The sequence below is a fragment of the Bufo bufo genome, chromosome 5, assembly GCF_905171765.1.
Source record: "Bufo bufo chromosome 5, aBufBuf1.1, whole genome shotgun sequence".
NCBI lineage: Eukaryota > Metazoa > Chordata > Amphibia > Anura > Bufonidae > Bufo > Bufo bufo.
In genome coordinates this window covers 198647329-198670012 of record NC_053393.1, presented here as the reverse complement: position 1 = coordinate 198670012, position 22684 = coordinate 198647329, and the positions used below count along the sequence as shown (strand labels likewise).

Sequence of the window (22684 nt, the reverse complement as noted above, 5' to 3'; positions counted from 1 at the left end):
AGCCTCGTGGGACGCCACGGTTACACTCACAACAGACGGCATATAACAGGTGCATTCCTATTCCTAGACTGTACGTTGATTTGTTCCTATACAAGCGAATTTATCTCTTTAAATACAGGGACATTTATCCGCTTTTATCATCGGACATTATACCTGGCATATTTCTTCACTGGACTGTGTAGTGGTTCATCGAATATATACCGAATACATCATCGAATATATACCGAATACATATCGAATATATAAACCACTTCTACATTTTATACTGTTTTTTATATCATTTATATTACCATAATTGCCCTTTTTTTATCTCTTTTTAGCATTGTCTATGTTATATTATTGTATTTATGTATGTGCTATTATTACATTCTAATTCGTTATTTGGGTACTACATCATTTTATACTAGCATTGTATTTTATATTTTATTGCTATATAAGTTCAGGGCTATTTATTAATATTCCACTAATAAATCATTCTTACATTACATATATTGTTCTTGGTCTTCACTTGGTCCAGCTGGCGAGTGCTCAGTCTTTCTACCTACATATGATGATGTGTTTCCCTCTTTATGCACTGAAGCTGGCACGTTCCCTGAGTTTTTCCAGCAAGATGGTGCACCACCACATTATGGGTGTCAGGTCCGAGCATTCCTAGATGAACAGTTTCCTGGAAAGTGGATTGGTCGTCGTGGGCCAGTTAAATGGCCCCCAAGGTCTCCCGATCTGACCCCCTTAGACATTTATCTTTGGGGTCATCTGAAGGCAATTGTCTATGCTGTGAAGATACGAGATGTGCAGCACCTGAAACTACGGATACTGGAAGCCTGTGCTAGCATTTCTCCTGTGGTGTTGCTATCAGTGTGTGAAGAGTGGGAGAAGAGGATTGCATTGACAATCCAACACAATGGGCAGCACATTGAACACATTTTATAAGTGGTCAGAAACTTGTAAATAACTCATGAAAGAATAAAGTTACATTAAAACCAAGCACACCATTGTTTTTCTTGTGAAATTCCCAATAAGTTTGATGTGTCACATGACCCTCTTCCTATTAAAAAAACAAAAGTTGGATTCAAAATGGCCGACTTCAAAATGGCCACCATGGTCACCACCCATCTTGAAAAGTTTCCCCCCTCACATATACTAATGTGCCACAAACAGGAAGTTAATATCACCAACCATTCCCATTTTATTAAGGTGTATCCATATAAATGGCCCACCCTGTATTTCTACATTGGCGTTATGAGTTCCAGCAGCCTGCTGTAGCTCTCTGGATCTAGCATTGTGTTTTTTGTCCAGCCGAATCTTAACATATTTGCTGGGTAGCGGCCGGATCTCCGCCGGACCCCATGTTAGTCAATCGGGCCAGCAGGCATTGTGTTAACATCCGACAATACTGGACACAGAAAGCTCCAGCAGGCTAACAATGTGAAAAAAGACCTACTGCTGGGATTTGTTTGTCTGGCTACAGCAAAGATGATTCTAAGACTAAGACCACATAGGTCGAAACGCGTCAGAAGGGAATCACATGGAAAACTGTGCTATATCCCAATTTTAAATGAAGAAATAAATCATTATTTGGATTTTCCCTGCTGGATCCATCTTTTTGATTCTGTTGTTGTTAAGGAGCTTGGACTAACTCCGGACCAGTGCAGGACTCTCCACTTGACGAGACATTCACACATTCAGGGGCTGATTGGCCATATACCTTACAGGGAAATTTCCCAGTGGGCCAATGCCCAGAGGGCCGCCTGGGCCCTCCTCACGGCTGGCCAGTGGAAGTTTTTGGGGATGTATTTTGTGCTGCTGGCAGTATTTTGTGATGGACCGTTGTATTTGGCTCTGGTGGGGTGGTATAATGTGCCACTTTTAGTATATTTTCCAGGGCCCTTTCCGCCTCTGCACACATTAGTAAGCTACAGCACAGCTATGCCTGCATAACCCACATGACCACCGGAGCCAATCAATGGCCTCAGCAGTCATATTTTATTTTTACCCCTAAGGCCAATGATTGGCTACAGTGGTGCAGCCAAGAAGGTGACGTCATGCCTGCAGCAGCGGGGAGGATCGGAGTGGCAGTGTTGGAAGCGGCAAGAGATAAAATAGGTAAAAATATATTCTTTTTCTTTTAATGTGTCACAATTGCTGGCTGTGGAGAATTTTTGAAATAAGTTGACAACCCCTTTAAAATATCAACATATTTCTGAAGTCTGGAAGGAAGCCACAGCATCCAGAAAAAAGTAAGCTTTGGGTGAAAATACAAACTCCATACAGATGGTACCCTGATTAAATTTGAACCCAGGGGCCCAGTTCTACAAGAAAACAGGTATAGCCTCTATACTGCTCAAAATGAAGCCATCTCAATCATGTTTTCAGGGATTTATATTATTTTATTTCTGCATTGATAATGGGGGCATTTGTTTAAAAATTAAATATACTGTAATTTATTTTGATTAGGTAATTAAGTGCCCCGCAACCTTTTCTCTAAGCCTCTCAGTCATGTAGCAGAATGAGTGATTACAGATTTTAGAGGAAAAGGTCATATTTCTTGAAGTAAAGGCATACATAGATAATCTGGCTATCCGATCTAGGTATTTAGCTTGAGAGCTGTAGTTTTAAAGCTGTCAGACGATAACCTTACACAGAGCTTGATGGAGGCTATTTAAGGTCATCTCAAAATAGGTTTTCCTTCATTCCCTGAAATGATCCTGTCAATTTCTAAAGAATCATTACCAGACACAAAAATAATTTTCCAGTCACTTGGTGGTGATTCACAACAGGAATGATACCGCAATGGATAATAATGTGGTATTGGGATAACAATATCTCCAGGGTCAGCATAAAAAACACCCAATACACCAGAATCTTACAAATGACTTTTACATAACTGCAACAGTTTGTCATAATATAAAAATGTGTTATATACATTATATGGTCAAATGTAGAGAAGAGATAATCGATTCTAAAATATGGAAATTTGACCCGAATCCTGATTCTAACAAATCCAAATTTAATGCGATTAGATTTGAGAGAGATAGAGTGGAGAGTGGGAGCTTCTCCAGGCAATCGAGACACTTTTGATTTTATTCAGAATTTATTCAGAGCCAAATCGAATTGGTTGGTTGTCTCAGACCAGAATCAAAATACTGTATTTGGACAGCTGAAAAACATACCTAAATGAGCTTGTTTGAAATCTCACAGGTGTTTGTATGGGGTTGATCCACCGTTTGCAGCAATAATGTCCTTCAATCCTCTGAGAAGGCTTTCTACAACATTTTGTGTCTGAGATAACTGGAAAAAATTATTTTTGGATCACTGTAGGCGCTGCCAGGATATGGATGAAGGAAACATCAGGGGTGATGTAGTAGATACACGAAAATCTTTTTTCACAGGTAGTCTAGGTGTTTCTGGGGCAGGATTGCCCCCTTCGTCAGGACTTTGTCCCCCCAGAAACGCGTAGACTACCTGTGAATAAAGATTTTTGTGTATCTACTACATCGCCCCTGATGTTTCCTTCACTTTACAGCTCTATACCACATGACAGGGACTGTAACGCCGTCAGGACATTTCTGCAGGAGAGGGGATCACATTTGGCAGCTCACAATGAACTTGGAATGGAACTACTTGAGTTCGTACTGAATCATAATGTGTTCCTCTTCAACTGTAGATTTTACCACCAGCTCAGGGGAGTGGCCATGGGAAGTCCATGTGCCCCAACTTTTGCCAATCTATACCTGGGCTGGTGGGAAAGAGAACATGTCTTCGGTGACAAAATGGATCAATGGACATCGTCTATTGTTCTCTGGTTGAGATTCATAGACAATGTCTTTATCCTGTGGAAGGGCACGTGCTTGGCCTTTCAGGATTTTGTATCACAGCTGAACAATAATGATCTTGGCCTGTTTTTTACTAGTGACATTGATGATACCCATTTGACATTCCTAGATTTGTCAATTATTATTGATAAATCGAGAAAAATCACCACTAAAATGTACCGCAAACCCACGGCCACTAATAACCTACTCAGATGGGAAAGTGCGCATTCCAGCAGGCTCAAACATGGCATACCAAAATGCCAATACTTAAGAGCTAGGCAAAACTGTTCTGAGTGGGTGGACTTCAAACGGACTGCTGGTGATTTGCAACAAAGATTCTTTCAAAGAGGATACCTCAGGTCATGTCTTACTGAGGCATATACACATGTCAGTTAGCAACAGGGAGGATCTCCTTCTTCCCAAAAACAGAGATGCGAGCGACGGTACGGATCATAGGGACCTACGATGTGGCACAGAGGGAAATCCGGGACCAATTGCATGAATACTAGGGACACCTAAAATGGACCCAGTGATAGGTCACCTGGTGGGAGACTGTCCCCTGATAACCTACAAAAGGGGATGTAATTTGAGGGACAAGCTGGTACATAGTCTGCACAATCCTCCCCTTGACTCTACTTGGTTAAACACCAAACCTTTGGGCACCTTCAAAAGAGGAAATTGCATAGCATGCAAAGCGATTAAAAAAGGTGATACTGTAAAATGCACTGCAACAGGCCGCATTTACAAGATCAGGTCCTTCATCAACTGTAGGACAATTGGTGTAGTATTTGTGGCCACATGCACTTGCCTTAATCAATACGTGGGCAAAACCAAGTCAGAGTTTCGGAGGCGTATAGGAGAACATCTCTCCGATATCTCTAAACCGAATGATACACCGATTGCACAACATGTCAAGGAATGTCACCTGGGAGAAAGGAATTGCATCACGTTTCAGGGTATCGAGCATGTGAGGGGCTCCCCTAGAGGAGGTGATGTGGATAATTTATTGTTGCGTAAAGAAGCACAATGGACTTTCACACTACAAACATTAAAACCAAGCGGCCTAAGCGACTTTATTTCATATGCGTGTTTTATCTAATCATTTTAAGTCTGCCGCTACACTTTAGTGAGTAGTCCGTATATATACCCCATCACAATACCTCTCCACGCAATTTTGAGCATATGAAATTACCTCACTTTATCAACTTTTTGATGTGACTGATGTCTCACCCTGATCATGATGCGGTCAGACTCTTCAGTCACTAACTTAATGTCTGTAAATTGCCCATCCATAGTCTATTTTAACTTGATCCATACATTCTCTCACGAGATCCCTACCTTTGAAGACTGCTTTCAGCTATTAATTTGGATTAATCTTTCCTGTGTTACTTGATAGCTAGTTATGCCAGTTAACTGTATAGCCCACTTTAAGCGCTGCGCTTGTTATCATGGGTGGCATAAGGGGGAGGTCTTACCATACCTTGTAGCTTGTCCTGGCCGCCTGTAGCTCCTCCTAGTGGGCGTGGCCCCACCTATGTAAGGAGCGCTCTCAGCGGCCGCCTTAGAGCCGGAGGCTGCGTCACTTGGTGCTGCACGTGTGGCGTCTTCAGCGTGCAGCACGATTCCCTGTTTCTCCCAGGCTGCAGGAAACGCTAAATGTATGGGCGACCTGTAGCTGGGAGATGATATACTCTGCTCCTGATGAAAGGCTGCCCTATTAGGGTAGCATAGAAACGCATCGAGTAGATGCTACATTAGGCAGGGATTAATTACTATACTCAGGTCATTGAGCTAAAAAACAATATTGGGGCATGATCAGTGGCTACAATTGCATATCAGACTAATCAAACCCCCTTCTTGTCAGAATACATTGCAGTTAGCTCTGAATGACCTGCGGAGTAACCAGATACACATTAAGTGAACACTGTGTATCTGATTGGTGACAATGGGGCTAGTGGTTGGATATTTATGCTAACAATCTACTACCCTACAGCACCTAGCCTGAATTGAACTGTTGGCGGGTAGCCACTATATTTTAATATCTATATAATAAATGTATCATTTTAAGCATCCTTCTCAGGCAGTTAATCAGTCCCAATCTGGAGACCAGCACGTACGTGACATTAATGGAATATCTTAATTATATTCCATCAATGTCCCAGATGGGAATACCCCTTTAATAAATGTAGCACATGGCATGTGTGGCAGAAATCTGGCTCAATTTGATCCAAAGTGTATTAGCAAATCTTAGTGTAATCATAGTGTATGGCTTTCTACTGAGTTTGGGTAAACTGTAACCAAGAAAAATGGGGGTTCCAGAGTACATTCCTCAAGGCCTTATGAACACTTTACTCCCATGCCACAGTTTAAGCTGCTTTCTTCTTCTCCGTCCCCCATTACTATAGGACAACGCACTCGGCAGGGCTGTGAAACCAAACCCGTGATCTCTCTCCCCAATTTGAGTGTTAGCCTGAACTAATTCTCTAGAGCCTCGGGATTACAACATCACACCTGGCCCTGTCTATTAAAGTTGCACAGAAATCAGAGCCTCTAGGTGTAACGGCAACACTCGCGTTGCTCCTGGAGACTCCTTTGCAAATATTTTAAACATCATTTTTATTTGCAATGTGGGCACATATGACCATGGGACCAACACAGATGCCTTCAACTGCCAAACGCACATGCAACAGGTCAGCCAGTTTCATAGGTACAAATCTGCTTACGGATGCCCTTTAAGTCCCTGTTACATTTTAAAAATATCCACCTTCCCTCCGTTATTGTCAAAACCCTCCTTTCACTCTGGGCATGACTGTAAGGATATTCACATGGTGGCCCATGAACCAACTGACCCGATTACATGATTTTCTTAGAGATGGGACACTATTCACATCCTCAAAATTACGGTCTAAATACTCTCTTCCTCTTGCTGAGGAATTCAGAATGACAAAGATTTGCTCATTTTGGCTGACTAAGACCCAATTAGTTCTGCTGATTATAGACCCCCTTTGAGAGATTTCTTTTATACTCATTTGAACGGGATGATTTGTCGTATATATGGATGGCTGAACAACCCACTAACGGATAGCAAATTACACTACATAACCAAACGGGAGGAGGACATTCATTCTTCAATGCCTATCTCTAGGTGGCACAGTTCCTGTGATACCATTAGCACAGGCAGTTGACTTGTTGAAACATCTCTTAAAAGGTTTACATAGAACATATCTAGTCAATGAAAGTTTGCACCACATTTATCCGCCACTCTGTTTTCAGGGAAGTCATGTAATAGAATCAATGTAACACATCTGGTGGACATCATGTCCCCTTGGTTAGTTCGTTTTGGTTTCAACTATGTGCAATTATCTTCCCCACTGTGGATTAGTTCTGGTTCTTTGCTATCGTTTGACTGTACCTACATAGGTCATTATTTTCTATCACCTCCTGTGTGAGGCTTTCTTGTTGTTGTTACAGTCATGCAATTTGTTGGATTATTTCTTTCTCCCAATAATGCCTTTAAAACATAAACTGTAACAGAAGCTTTACTAGTTCAAAAATATTAGCTTTCTCTATATTTTGTATCTTACCGTACCTGTATGAATGCGGCTGTGCCTTTCAAGCTGACTTGGCTTAGCAAATGCCTTATCACAAATATCACACTTAAATAATTTTGGCATCTGAGAACTTCGAGAGGGTCCAGGCTGATGTGTCTGCATATGCTCCTGTTGGTAGTTATAGATATATTAGATTAACATACAATAGAGGCTATCATTATGGTTAAATGCTATTATCAACTCATATAGTCATATACTTTTTTAGTTTTTAGGAAAATGACCATATACATACATTGCATAAAAACAGATGCTGCAGTAGCATTCAAAGGGAAGAATTTAAAGGGGTTTTCTGGGATTTTAATATTGATGGCCTATCCTCAGGTTAGGTCATCAAAATCAAATTGGCGGGGGTCCGACACCCGCCGATCAACTGGTTGAAGAGAAGGCCAGGCTCCATGCCCGTGTTGCCTTCCCTTGTTTGTTTAACTGCTCACTGTCGACAGTACCGTGCGAGCAGGTGTAATTACAAGCCGTCACATTCTTTTCAATGGGATGGATCGCTCCTATTCAAGTGTATAAGAATGAGCCGTCGCATTAAAATGAAGTTACACTTGCTCACACTGAGCTGTCGATAGTGAGCAGGTAAACAAACAAGGGAAGGCAGTGCTCGCAGTCATCTCTTCAACCAACTGATCAGCGGGGGTGCCGGGTGTTGGGACCCCCGCCCATCTGATTTTGATGCCCTATCCTGCGGATAGGTCATCAATAATAAAACCCTTTAAGTTAAAGTGGTTTTAAAGTACAGATTTCATTTTGTGTAACTTGATTTCCAGAGCTAGAGACTTACTTTTAAATGGGATGCCCTCTTGAAGGCTTTATTGCATAGGTGGCACACATGAATCCTTTCCTTCCCATGAGCTTCTTTGTTGTGTTCTGCCAGCATGGCAGCCGAAGGAAAGTAATGGTTGCATTCAAAACACTGATTAATCCGTTCTTGCTTTTCGGCATCACTGTTCTTTTCTATATAAGTGTCATCTGTAACCTACGAAAATAAAAGTTCTAGCTCTAGAAAATGAAACGTCTCTGGTATCATAAAAATGTTCATTAAAAACGAGGTAGTATCTGCAGGAAATCAAATGTATTACCTTGGTCCTGAAGGCAGACCAACTTTAGAACCCCATTAGAGGGGTTATCCAATATCATAAACAGCCCCCATGTGCTGGGCCCCTCACAGGGAATATACTTACCTGGATCCCTCTCCCTGTGCCGTTCCTGGTCCCCGCACCGCCGCTGCCGCTTCTCCCCGTGTGCTGATGAAAACATCTAGTGTCGGGGAGTGCAGCCAATGGCAGGCGGGGACAAGTCTCCCTAGCGTCACCCGCTATGCTAGGGAGGCTCGTCCCCGTCCCTGCCTGCTCCCTCAGATACCGGATGTTTTCATCGGCATATGGAGAGAAGCAGTAGAGGCGGTGCAGAAACTAGGAGGGGTGCAGGGAGAGGGGACCCAGGTAAGTATATTCCCTGTGAGGGGCCCGGCACATGGGGGAAGTTTATGATATTAAATAACCCCTTTAAATATTTCTAAATAGGCTGTAAACTGTACAGTTGTGGCACATCAATCTGTAAATCGCATCATACTATATTCTTGCGCTGCACAGTAGAAGACCCTGACTGGCCATGTACAGGCTACTGTATGTAAGTACTGCAGAGCTGTGCCCCAGTGTCCATACAAGAGTACACTGTCTGTATCTGCATATGCGCTGAGTGCAGTCAGTTGCTGTTCAGTGCCTGTGCAGAAAGACATATGGGTAAATCACAGGACTTCTGCCATTCTGCATTATAATTGAGGAATCCATGACCATGCAGTGTTTACATAGCCCATACATGAGCAGTCGGAAGCACAGCAGAGGTAAAGCATGATTAATGTTTCACAACAAGACAGTTTAGGACCTTTTTGGAAATATATACTTAAAAAGTGGCCAACCCCTTTAAATGGCAATTTAATGTCCTAAAGACGTCTATGATAAGTTTTTCCTGTTGACTAAAGGTCTATGATTGTTTCATTCTAGATTTTGCTTCACTGCCTGGAGCAACAACTGGACTTGTTTTGAATGTTTCAAAATCATTACTGTTTAATCCTCCATCGGCATCAATTTTTCCATATGCTAAATATGCAGAAAGAAAATCACACAAATTTTACTTCCCTAGACAATCATTATCCGGTTTTTTATATGTTTATATAATTTTTAATAAGACACAGCCATTGCATAAACACATTTAAACAAGTAATAATATCCATTTTACGTAATACCTGGTAATTGAGGTCACTGGATAATACCTGGTAATTGAGGTCACTGGTATTGTTGGAGGGCTGTGCTGCATGGCTGACTAATATCACCTGCTGTGCACTAGCTCCATTTTGTCCGGATAAGCTGTTATCAGACAAAATACCAGGGAACTGCTGACTCTGCAGGAAAAGAAAGAAAAATAAAGTGGATTATGCCTCTGATTGGCAAAATTATGAAAGAAGGAAAATATGAAAATTTACAGGTACACATTAGATGATGTTCATAAATGGGTGACATATCACTGTAATAAACAGACCATTAATACAAACATGTAATTCCTCACATTTTCTCTTGGCTCAACATATTGTATGGCATGAGATGATTAGCTTTGAAATAAAACATTATTTGGCAATACTGTGTCATGGGGCATCTATGCTATATGTGGCCATCCAGTGGTTATGGTGTGCAATTCAGGCTGTTAAATATTGTATTGAATTCATTTTGTGAGAAATTGGAGTCCTTAAAGTATAACTGTCATATTTTCATGTATGTTGTTGCTGCTGTGGTGATAATCCATAATCACTAATTATTGTGTTCACATACCACTTGTTTAATAAGATTCTGTCCATAGCAACCGCTCCCCACAAGACTTCTTTCTGACTTGTCAAGATGGCTGCCGATGCCCTTACCCTGGGGCTAAGACCTCCCTCCCTAATTACCCAGAATTCATTCGGCTGATCTCGGGAACGCACAGCCTCCCCCCAACCAATCGGCTTTCTCCAGACTTAAACACGCCCTCTTCCTCCTGAGTAATCACAAATTTTTATGGCGAATATTGCCACTATCCCGGTCGGACGGTAGCTCACACGCAGCGTTCAGGACTGCCCACTACTATGTCCTCCGTCTTCTGTATATAGAAAATAGGAGACGGAGGACACCTAGCAACACTGTTTTAGCAGCACCACTGAAATGCCTGGGGGAGGAAAGAACATGCTGCAATTACTGGGTAATTTAATACATATACAAAAGTATTAACTAGGGAACTAAGGTAAACTTAGTCAGACCAATCCAATTACATTAAAAAATAAAATAAATGACAGTTATCCTTTAAAGTGTACTAAAGTTTTCAAGAAAAGTCTGGATAATGGCTGTTCTTCATTGTACAATCATTTGGGCTTTTTTGGGCTTTCCTAATATCTTCCTCAGTCAAGTTTTTCTCTGTTTCACCTGCACAGTTAGATGCCTTTCTCTCAGAAGTAGTGAGAATCTCCATTCTATGGAAGTCTGCCAGTACTATACTGGTAGTGACTTCCCTTTCTTCCCACTGTGTTCGTTTTCATCTAGGATCTGAACACAGCAGAGGAGGGGAGGGAGAAAACACTTATAAACAAGACGCTCCTCTGTTCTTGAAAAGCTGCAACAAGGCAGTGGATATAGTTGCTGGTACTGTTATGAATAAAGTATGGCATCTAAGCCATCAGCAAAAACTTTTAGAGTGTATCAAATATAGCAGTTATTTTATCCAGCCTCCATAACATGGGAGATACGCATCACCCAACATAAGATTGTAACAAATATGTTGCCAAGCTGTGTAAACTCAGAATGTACCCACTGTAATTCCGCCAAACATGTACGAAAGTGACATAATCATAATAATAATGCAATGTAACTATAATATACTGTTACATCTTTCATGTCATTGAAAGCATACTGAAACTTTCAGAAAACTTTTTAGAATAAACTGCCTGTGTGTAAATTAGTATGTGACTATTGTATGACATTTTTCAGTATTTTTCTTCTTTCCATGCTACATCCCTAATTCCCAGTTGTCCCTAACTTGGTGTTGGCAACTAGCTGCTTATCATGTCTGCCTAAAGACTACAAACACAGAGCAGATTGTGTCCCCTTATTGTTTCTCACTCACTCTGGATTACCCAGAAGACCCACACAGAGAGGTAGTGAGCAGTATAGATGCGGATAAAGCACTTAAAGGGGTTATCCGAGTTATGGGAAAAAAAATAAAACCTAACAAAATTAATCAGGATATACATATACATTAGTCAAGCTTGATTTTTTGAAAAAAGAACGATCCTTACACCTTTTCCAGGTTCTGTTATTGCTGTGTTTACATGCAGCGGTAACAACAATGACTCATCTCTCCCTCATGAACATTTGTGGGAGGGGTTGATCTGTTATATTTGTGGGAGGGGTTGAGCTATTAGCCGCAGTTAGAAAGTTGGAGGTAGCCGCGGCACAAGTGAGGATCGCGCATGCGCGATCAACTCACAGCCGCACGGACTGTAATGCAGAGAGGTGGGGGCGTGGCCAAGGCTGATGACGTTCCGTTGACATGGCTTAGTCACTCCGACAAGCAGAGAGCTCCATGTCAACGGAACGTCAAAGCTGATGACGTGGGCGGTCACATGACTGTTTAGTGTAGCAGAGAAACGGCACAAGATAAGTACAGTAAGTGATTTAGGAAAACTAAGGTATAGGAGAAATAAAGCCATAAAGATAAGGTTAAGTTAACTCGGATAACCCCTTTAAGGTGATATATGACACATACTATTAAAGGGGTTGTCCGGGATTGTTGACATTTTCTTAAGTGCACTGTAGTCACCTTAATTGTACATGCCTGCATTACATTTATTTTCCTTTTCTGATGCCCCGTTTTCTAATCTCCAAAATCTGAGCCGGAAATGCGGTTTCTCTACAAGTTAGTGACGTACCAGGCCCCTTTGTGGAGAGTGAAGCCTCTTCTTCCGCTTCGCAAGGAGCCCGTTGACGTCACCGGCACCCACAGAGATTATTCGGAGGGCGGGTAGTAGGCGGCAACAGCCTGCGCTAAGTAACACCCCTCTGGTCCGGTGACATCACCGGCAGACAAGTATATTATGCAGAGCGCAGGGAGGGAGGTTTGTAGGAGGTCACATCAGGGATATGTAACGCCCCTCTGGTCCAGTGAAGTCACCGGGCATGCGCAGCCTTATCTATGAAGATAGAGAGGAGGGATATGCGGGCAGGAGGCGGAATATCAATGGGGGGGGGGGGATAAACGGAGGAGTGGAGACTGATCTGAATGACAGCACTGATGCAGTGATGCTATGCTGCCTTGTGGAACCCACAAGGCAGTGCGACAGGAAGTTACCGTAGATATACACAAACAGGTCAATATTCAGTGTAGGAGCACTGGAGAAGTGCTAAAAATACAGGAACACAACAGGGGGACCTAGACATGGTAAAGGATGAGGGTGGCGCACACAGGGGCCAAGGGGGCACAGACAAGGGCCAGGGAGGCGCACACAGGTGCCAGGGGTGCAGACAAAGGCCACGGGGGGCACAGATAAGGGCCAGAGGTGCAGAAAAGGGTCAGGGAGGGGACACAGATAAGGGCCAGGGGCGCAGACAAGGGTCAGGGAGGGGGCACAGATAAGGGCTGGGGCCCAGGGGAGCAGACAGGGGCCAGGGAGGTGCAGACAGGGGCCAGGGGGGGAACAGAAAGGGCCAGGGTGGCGCACACAGGGGCCAAGGGGGCACAGACAAGGGCCAGAGAGGCGCTCACAGGGGCCAGGGTTAAAGGCCAGGGGGGCACAGATAAAGGGCCAGGGGTGCAGACAAGGGACAGCGGGGGCACTGATAAGGGCTAGGGGCGCAGACAAGGGTCAGGGAGGGGGCACAGATAAGGGCCAGGGAGGTGCAGACAGGGGCCAGGGGGGGAACAGAAAGGGCCAGGGTGGAGCACACAGGGGCCAAGGGGGCAGAGACAAGGGCCAGGGAGGGGCAGACAAAGATCATGGGGGGGCACAGATAAGGGCCCAGGGGTGCAGACAGGGGCCAGAGAGGTGCAACCAAGGGGGGCACACAGGCAGCGAGCACAGACATGGATGGACGATGGAGGGATGATGGACAGGCCGGGCCCCCACTGTATGTGAAGGGGCCTGGCCTCAAAAACTATATTAAAGAGGACCTTTCATGGGTCTGGACTTTGTTAACTAAGTAGCAGAACATGTAGAGCGGCGCCCAGGAATCTCCCTGCACTTACTATTATATCTGGGCACCGCTCCGTTCGCCCGCTGTGGCCCCCGTTACCGTCTCCCGCCCTGTATGATTACTATTATCGGAGCAGGGAGGAGGAGACTGCCCTTTTTCTCAATGGGCATTCCTTCTCCATGGCTGTAGCGCTGTCCAATCTCAGCGCAGAGCGTCACAGCCAGGGAGAAGGTGAGTTTTTTTTCTCCCTGGCTGTGACGCTCTGCACTGTGATTGGACAGTGCTACAGCCAGGGAGAAGGAACACCCATTGAGAAAAAGGGCAGTCTCCTCCTCCCTGCTCCGATAGTAGTAATTATCATACAGCATGGGAGACGGTAACGTGGGCCACAGCGGGCGAACGGAGCGGTGCCCAGATGTAATAGTAAGTGCAGGGAGATCCCTGGGCACCGCTCTACATGTCCTGCTACTTAATTAACAAAGTCCGGACCCCTGAAAGGTCCTAGTCTTTAAATAATCTGACTGACACGCTGCCGGGCCCCGAAGCAGCTGCTTCCCTTGTAGTTACGCCACTGCTTTTGAATGGTTGCTAACATTTTCACACTACTTTACAAAAATCAATAGTGCAGGTGAATATAAATATAAGAAACTTTGTAGAATATCTTCTGTGCCCCTCCCTGGCCCCTGTCTGCATCTCCCTGGCACCTGTCTGCACCCCTGGGCCCTGGCCCTTATCTGTGCCCCGTCCCTGGCTCTTGTCTGCACCTCTGGCCCTTATCTGCGCCCCCTGGCCTTGGCCTGTGCCCCCCCTGGCATCTGTATGCGCCTCCCTGGCCCTTATCTGTGCCCCCTCCCTGACCCTTGTCTGCACCCCTGGCCCTCATCTGTGCCCCCCCCCATGGCCTTTGTCTGCGCCCCTGGCCCCTGTGTGCGCCTCCCTGGCCCTTGTCTGTGCCCCCTTGGGCCCTGTCTGCACCCCCCTGCTTGATGCTTTTTTCTCAAAGGTTTTATTTTAACCCTTTCTATCTAGAGGCTTTTTTTCCTTTTGTATTTTAGTTTTGTGCTCTCCGCCTTCCCAGAGCCTTAACTTTTTTATTTTTCCATTCACATAGCTGTATGAGGGCTTGTTTTTAGCAGGACAAGTTGTACTTTTCAACGCAACCATGTAATATTGCATAAAATGTAGTGGGAAGTGGTAAAAAATTCCAAAGGTGGTGGAATTGGAAAAAAACTTTGCCACAGTTTTACATTTTTTTTTTTTCCCACTTGTGATATTGATTCTCCAGGATTTTTCCGCGCGAGTGCAAAACATTGTAATGCGTTTTGCACTCGCGTGAGAAAAATCACGCATGTTTGGTACCCAAACCCGAACTTCTTCACAGAAGTTCGGACTTGGGTTAGGTGTTCTGTAGATTGTATTATTTTCCCTTATAACATGGTTATAAGGGAAAATAATAGCATTCTGAATACAGAATGCTTAGTAGGTGATCAATTGAGGGTTAAAAAAAAAGAAAAAATTTAACTCACCTTCTCCTCTTGTTCGCGTAGTTCCCGGTCTCTTCTTTACTTCTTTAATGATGAGTTGTGGGCTAAAGGACCTTTGGTTACGTCAAATCACATGCTCCAATCACATGGTACATCAACACGGTGATGGACCATGTGATTGGAGCATGTGATCTGACGTCACCAAAGGTCCTTTAGCCCACAACTCATCATTAAAGAAGAGACCGGGAACTACGCGAACAAGAGGAGAAGGTGAGTTAATTTTTTTATTTTTTTTTAACCCTCAATTGATCCCCTACTAAGCATTCTGTATTCAGAATGCTATTATTTTCCCTTATAACCATGTTATAAGGGAAAATAATACAGTGAATAGACTGTCACCTAGCAACCATGCGTGAAAATCGCACCGCATCCGCACTTGCTTGCGGATGCTTGCGATTTTCATGCAACCCCATTCACTTCTATGGGGCCTGCGTTGCGTGAAAAACGCAGAATATAGAGCATGCTGCGATTTTCACGCAACGCATAAGTGATGCGTGAAAATCACCGCTCATCTGAACAGCCCCATAGAAATGAATGGGTTGGTATTCAGTGCGGGTGCAATGCGTTCACCTCACGCATCGCATCCGCGCGGAATACTCGCCCGTGTGAAAGGGGCCTTAGAGAATCTCCTTAAAGGCTTTGTCTGTTTTTTTTTGGTATTCATGACCTATCCAGATCGTGGGGGGAGGGGGCGACTCCCGACACCCCCACGATCAGCTGTTTGAAGAGAAGGCAGCACTCATACAAGCGCTGCCTTCTCCTCATTGTTAACCTGCTTACCGACTGCAGAAAAGAGCAGTGTAATTGCAACTATGGCATCCCCAAACACTGTAGCGTTTATAATCGGGGGAGCAATTCCTCCGCAAATGATCCTATGCTAACGGCAATCCCCAGCAAAAATGCATACAATGGAGGATGCCAGCAGCGGACCACATGCACCACAAAAACATCCTACACAAGATGAAATAATGTGTGGATATAAATATAAAAATACATAAATCCCTGTATTAGGGATCTTACTATGGAGGTATGTAGGAGCTTGGCTGTGAGTCGGTCCTTAGCACCTATCAGACTGTGTTCACACATGATGGGTAGTTTAGCGGTAAAACCCACCCCACACTGAGATACCTTAATGGGGTGCGCAGGGCTCCGATATGTTCCTGACTGGAAGATATTGGCTAAAGTTTCAGCTTTAAACATTAGCGTGAGGGTCTAGCCAGTTTGGTCAGTCGCATATTATTGTGGTGCATCTTTTTTCAGTGATTTATTAACTATGGCATCCCCATTCACTTCTATGGGACATTACCCTAATACTCACTTGGACAGGAAGGAGCTGTCCTATTGAAGTGAATGCAGTTGCGAGGGCAAGCAGGCAAACAATAAGGAGAAGGCAGTGCTTGTATGAGCGCTGCTTTCTCTTCAAACAGCTGATCGGCGGGGGGGGCTGGTGTCGGACCCACGCTGATCTGATATTGAGAATGGGTCATCAATAGAAAAAAAGCTGAAAACCCCTTTAAGGAAATGATCTGCTTTTGTGAAACTGATAACCGATCCGGATAGGACATCAACTAGAGTTGAGCAGACACCTGGAAGTTCGGATTTGACGGGTTTGGCCGAACTTCGCAAAAAAGTTAGAGTTCGGGACCCGAATTTGACCCCGAACCTGAACCCCATTGAAGTCAATGGGGACCCAAACTTTGGAGCACTAAAATGGCTCTAAAAAAAGTCATGAAAAGGGCTACAGGGCTGAAAAAGGCAGCAAAATGTGCTTAAGAGCATGGCAAGTGCACTACAAACACATGTGGAGAGGGAAACCTCTTAAGGACAAAGGGCGTACAGGTACGCCCTGATGTCCTGTGTATTTCCGATGACCGCCGCGCGGCGGGCAGTGGTCGGAACAAGGTGCCTGCTCAAATCATTGAGCAGGCACCTTGGGTCAATGCCGAGGGGGGTCCTGTGCAACACCAAGTGATCAAAAAGGCGCATGCCCCCCAAAATAGTACCAATCTAACCATCACCTCATCCCGCAAAAAATGACCCCCTACCTAAGCCAATCTCCCAAAAAATAAAAAATAAATATGGCTCAGAATATGGAGACACTAAAGCATCATTTTTTTTGTTTCAAAAATACTAATATTGTGTAAAACTTAAGTAAATAAAAAAAGTATACATATTAGGTATTGCCGTGTCCATAAGAAACTGCTATATAAAAATATCACATGACCTAACCCCTCAGGTGAACACCGTAAAAAAAAAAAAAAAAGGTGTCCCCTTATTTTGTCACCTTATATCAGAAAAAGTGTAATAGCAAGCGATCAAAAAGTCATAGGCACCCCAAAATAGTGCCAATCAAACCGTCATCTCATCCCGCAAAAATCATACCCTACCCAAAATAATCCCCCAAAAACTGAAAAAACTATGGCTCTCAGACTATGGAGACACTAAAACATGATTTTCTTAGTTTAAAAAATGAAATCATTGTGTAAAACTTACATAAATAAAAAAAAGTAGACATATTAGGTATCGCCGCATCTGTAATAACCTCCTCTATAAAATTATCACATGACCCCTCAGGTGAAAACTGTAAAAAAATAAAAAACGGTGTAAAAAAAGCCATTTTTTGCCACCTTACATCACAAAAAGTTTAATAGCAAGCGATCAAAAAATCATACGCACCCCAAAATAGTGCCAATCAAACCGTCATCTCATCCCGAAAAAAATCAGCCCCTACACAAGACAAAAAACAAAAACAAACTATGTCTTTTAGAATGTAGAGACACTAAAGAATCATTTTTTTATGCTTTGTTATGTAAAACAGAAACAAATAACCAACATATTTGGTATTGTTGTGTCCGTGACAACCTGTTCTATAAAAATACCACATGATATAACCTGTCAGATGAATGTTGTAAATAACAAAAAATAAAAACGGTGCCAAAACAGCTATTTCTTGTTACCTTGTCTCACAAAAAGTGTAATGTAGAGCAACCAAAAATCATATGTACCCTAAAATAGTACCAAAAAAACTGCCACCCTATCCCATAGTTTCCAAAATGGGGTCACTTTTTTGGAGTTTCTACTCTAGGGGTGCATCAGGGGAGCTTCAAATGAGACATGGTGTCAAAAAACCAGTCCAGCAAAATCTGCCTTCCAAAAACCGTACGGCATTCCTTTCCTTCTGCGCCCTACCGTGTGACCGTACAGCAGTTTACGACCATATATGGGGTGTTTCAGTAAACTACAGAATCAGGGCCATAAATATTGAGTTTTGTTTGGCTGTTAACCCTTGCTTTGTAACTAGAAAAAATGGATTCAAATGAAAAATCTGCCAAAAAAGTGAAATTTTGAAATTTTATCTCTATTATCCATTAATTCTTGTGGAACACCTAAAGGGTTAACAAAGTTTGTAAAATCAGTTTTGAATACCTTGAGGGGTGTAGTTTGTAAAATGGTGTCATTTTTGGGTGGTTTCTATTATATAAGCCTCAAAAAATGACTTCAGACCTGAACTGGTCCTGAAAAAGCGGGTTTTAGAAATTTTCGGAAAATTTTCAAGATTTGCTTCTAAACTTCTTTAAGCCTTGTAACGTCCCCAAAAAATAAAATGGCATTCCCTAAATGATCCAAACATGAAGTAGACATATGGGGAATGTAAAATAATAACTATTTTTGGAGATATTACTATCTATAAAAAAGTTGAGAAATTGAAATTTGCAAATGTTTAAAATTTTTTGGTAAATTTAGTATTTTTTTTAGAAATAAAAATGATATTTTTTTACTCCATTTTACCACTGTCATGAAGTACAATATGTGACGAAAAAACTATCTCAGAATGGCCTGGATAAGTGAAAGCGTTTTAAAGTTATTCACACCTAAAATGACACTGGTCAGATTTGAAAAAATGGCCTGGTCCTTTAGGTGAAATATGGCCGTGTCCATAAGGGGTTAAAATAACTTAAAATACATAAAAATAAAAAATAATAATCTTGATCTAGGAGGAGGAGGTCCATATGGAGTAGGAGGTTGACAACTCTGGTTTTTGGTTTTGTTTTTTATTTTATTATTATAATTTTTTGTTTCAATTTGGGTAGACCCCAAAACATTGGGAAATATAAAAAATAAAACAAAGAGAAAGTGCGCTGGAGTATAACAATGGCTGGGTGAGGCCGGTATACATGTCTATTCTGCATAAGGTATGGACAAGTCCTGTGGGATCTCTGCCTGGTTTATTTTAATGAACGTGAGCGTCTCCACATTGGCTGTGGACAGGCGGCTACGCTTGTCTGTGATAACGCCCCCTGCCGTGCAAAACACACGTTCAGACAATACACTGGCTGCAGGGCAGGCCAGCACCTCCAAGGCGTAAAGGGCAAGCTCAGGCCATGTGCCCAATTTGGAGACCCAGAAGTTGAAGGGGGAAGACCCGTCATTTAGTACGTGTAGGCGTGTGCACACATACTGCTCCACCATGTTGTTGAAATGCTGCCTCCTGCTAAGAAGTTCCATATCAGCTGGTGGTGCTGGTTGTTGTGGCATGCTGACAAAACATTTCCACATTTCGGCCATGCTAACCCTGCCTTCTGAGGTTCTGGTGGTGCCCCAGCTGCGTTGGCGACCTCTTCCTCCTCCTCAGCCTTCGCCTTGTGCTTCCACTGAACCCCCACTGTCAGGTGGGAATGCCATCAGCAGCGTGTCTACCAGCGTGCGCTGATAGTCGCGTATCTTCCAATCAGTAACAGACGTTTTTACTAAATTTAGTTTCCTGTCAGCAATGCAGAGCAGGTTTTTTTTGACGGCCAAAATGGTTTAATGTCACCCAACAATGGAACAGACGAATTTTGGAAATTTAGGTCCCTGTCACCTAGGCAGAGCAGGGTTTTTTTGACGGAAGAAATGGGTTAATGTCACCTAACAATGGAACAGATGAATTTTTTTTACTTATTGCCCTGTCTGCTATGCAGTGCAGGCAGCAAAGGTACTTTATTGCCAGAAAAAAGTTTTTGACACACAATGAAACAGATGGATTTAACTGTATTTCTTTAACTACCAGGATTGCAGCACAGAGCAAAAAGATACCCTTTTTTTGGGCAATAAAGTTTCTTTAACCATAAATGAAACATATGGATTTAACTGAGATTATATTTCAATCCCACAAATTAAGCACAGGGTTTTTTTACATAAAAAATTGTGGATATGTCACCCCTACAATGGAACAGATAGATTTGCTGAATTTATGTTCCTGCCTGTCACATGTGCAGGCCTCAGAGGTACTTTACACCCAAAAATGGGAATTTGAAGGCCAAAAATGTAACAGTTGTATTTACTGGTTTTATTTGACGGACAGGAATGCAGCGCAGGCCGCAAATGTACTTCCTAGCAACAAAAATTTGAATTTTTCAACAAAAAATTTAACTGCAGTATTTGGCGGTTTTATTGGACTGTCAGAAATGCAGTACAGGGCAAAAAGATACTTTATTGCCCCAAAAAGGATTTAACATAATATTTAAACATATTAAACATAAATTAAACAGATGGATTTAACAGAGATTATATTTTAATCTCACAAATTAAGCACAGGGTTTTTTTTACATAAAAAAATGTGGATGTCACCCCTACAATGGAACAGATGGATTTCCTGAATTTATATGCCTGCCTGTCACATATGCAGTGCAGGCCTCAGAGGTACTTTACAACAAAAAATGTAAATATGTCACCCCACAATGGAACAGATGGATTTAACTGATTATATTTCACTCTTAGAAATGCAGCACAGGGGTACTTTACAGAAAAAAAATGGGGATGTCACCCCCTGGGTCCCTGAACTTACAGACTATTATTTTCCCTTCCCCTGGCACATATGCAGTGCAGGTGCACTTTAAAAATGGATATATGTCGGCCACTGAACTACAAGAACAGGATTGAATGATTGTCCCTGGCACATATGCAGTGCTGGTGCACTGCTGATGCACAAAATGGCCACCGACGCCCACCTAACAGATGGATTAAAACTTTTTTTTCAGTCTCACTGGGCTCAGGGCAGGGTACAAAAATGTAGTATTGCACCCCCAAACAAAAAACGCTGTAGATCGCAGACTTCACACCAAGTGCAGATTTCAGAGTCTTTCCTATTCTCTCCCTCACAGCAGCATCCTATCCCTACACTAGTAAGAGCAGAGTGACTTGTGGCGCTACGCGACTCCAGATTATATAGAGGCTGGTTCACATGCTGCACTTGGCCAATTACAGCCATGCCATTAGTAGGCATGGTTGTGATGGCTTCTAAGGGCGCACGAGTTAAACGCTTGTTGTTGGCTGCCCTGCAGCCTTTCAACAAGCGCCATTAAATCGCCGAACACCGAACTCGAACCCAAACTTTTCCGAAAATGTTCGGGTCTGGATGCAAAAAAACCCTAAAGTTCGGTATGAACCCGAACTTTACAGTTCGGTTTCGCTCAACCCTAACATCAACATTAGAGCTCATGCACACAATAGAATTTTTCCCCATGTCCATTAGTTTTTTTTTAGGCCTGTATGTATAACCATTCACTACAATGGGGCTGGCAAAAAATGGAAATGACACAAAGTGCATTACATGCCTGTATGTCCGGATGGCGGTTCCACGGGCAAGGATAGGAAATTTCTGCAGGAGTCAAAAATAAAGGACGGCACGCCCTAAGGCACAATCTGTGTTTTGCTTTTTTTTAAAACCGATTTTAAAATGGGTATCAGAAGTCGACTTCAGGACTGACTGGTACCTTGGTTCTGACGCTGACTTCAGATACCGGTTTAAAATCTGTTTTAAGTTAAATAATCAAATACCGAAGTTATTGACCGAAGTCTCCCAAGACTTCGGCAATAACGGAGTTTAAAGCAAATTGACTTTGGATCTTGGCTTCGAAGATCAGTACGCTCAACCCTAGTGAGAATGCTTGTTACTGATAATCTGAGCATGTAAGGGGTCTTTCACACGAGCGGATCCTGTGTGTGGAATCCGCTGCGTGAAAGAGTGTCAAGCCCCGCTCCGGACAGCAGAGACACGGAGCATTAACATGATTGATAATGCTCTGTGCCTCTCTGTCACCTTCTTACTACAAAATCACAGGACAACTTTATCTCACTGTGATTTTGTAATAAAAATGTCACAGAGAGGCACAGAGCATTATCAATCATGTTACATGACAGACAGTGTATATATATTATATAGGAAAAGGATGGCGTGGTAGATCGTGACTAGCCAAAGGAGTGGGGTTTACACAGGAGGAGGGAGTTGTAAAGTGTGCGGGAGGGCCCATACAAAAATTTGCTGTGGGGCCTAGTCACTTCTAGCTACGCCCCTGTTCAAAAGTATAACTTTGTAATTCACCTTTTTTTTTTTTTTTTTTTTTTTAGAAAACTCGATCGAGAACCACTGTTTTAGGTCGAATGTGATCATGGCAATGTTGACAAGATTGTGTCATGACCTCTCTTTTTCTCTAGGTTTGCCTATTTCTCATAAT

At 43.0% G+C, this 22684-nt stretch overlaps 1 protein-coding gene across 4 annotated transcripts in view; it reads right to left on the bottom strand.

Annotated features, from left to right (window-relative positions):
- The window catches only part of ZNF236 (zinc finger protein 236), a 154701-nt gene that overhangs the window by 15990 nt on the left and 116027 nt on the right, over positions 1 to 22684 (bottom strand). For 2 of the 4 annotated variants that reach the window (XM_040432600.1, XM_040432601.1), the window contains exons 29-31: positions 9678 to 9833; positions 8214 to 8408; positions 7405 to 7534 (exon numbers count right to left, since the gene is read on the bottom strand). In XM_040432600.1, coding sequence (XP_040288534.1) covers positions 7405 to 7534; positions 8214 to 8408; positions 9678 to 9833 — 481 coding nt within the window. Of the gene's footprint in view, positions 1 to 7404; positions 7535 to 8213; positions 8409 to 9677; positions 9834 to 22684 lie in introns of those variants that run through there. The other 2 variants (XM_040432602.1, XR_005779072.1) reach the window with 2 other exon arrangements.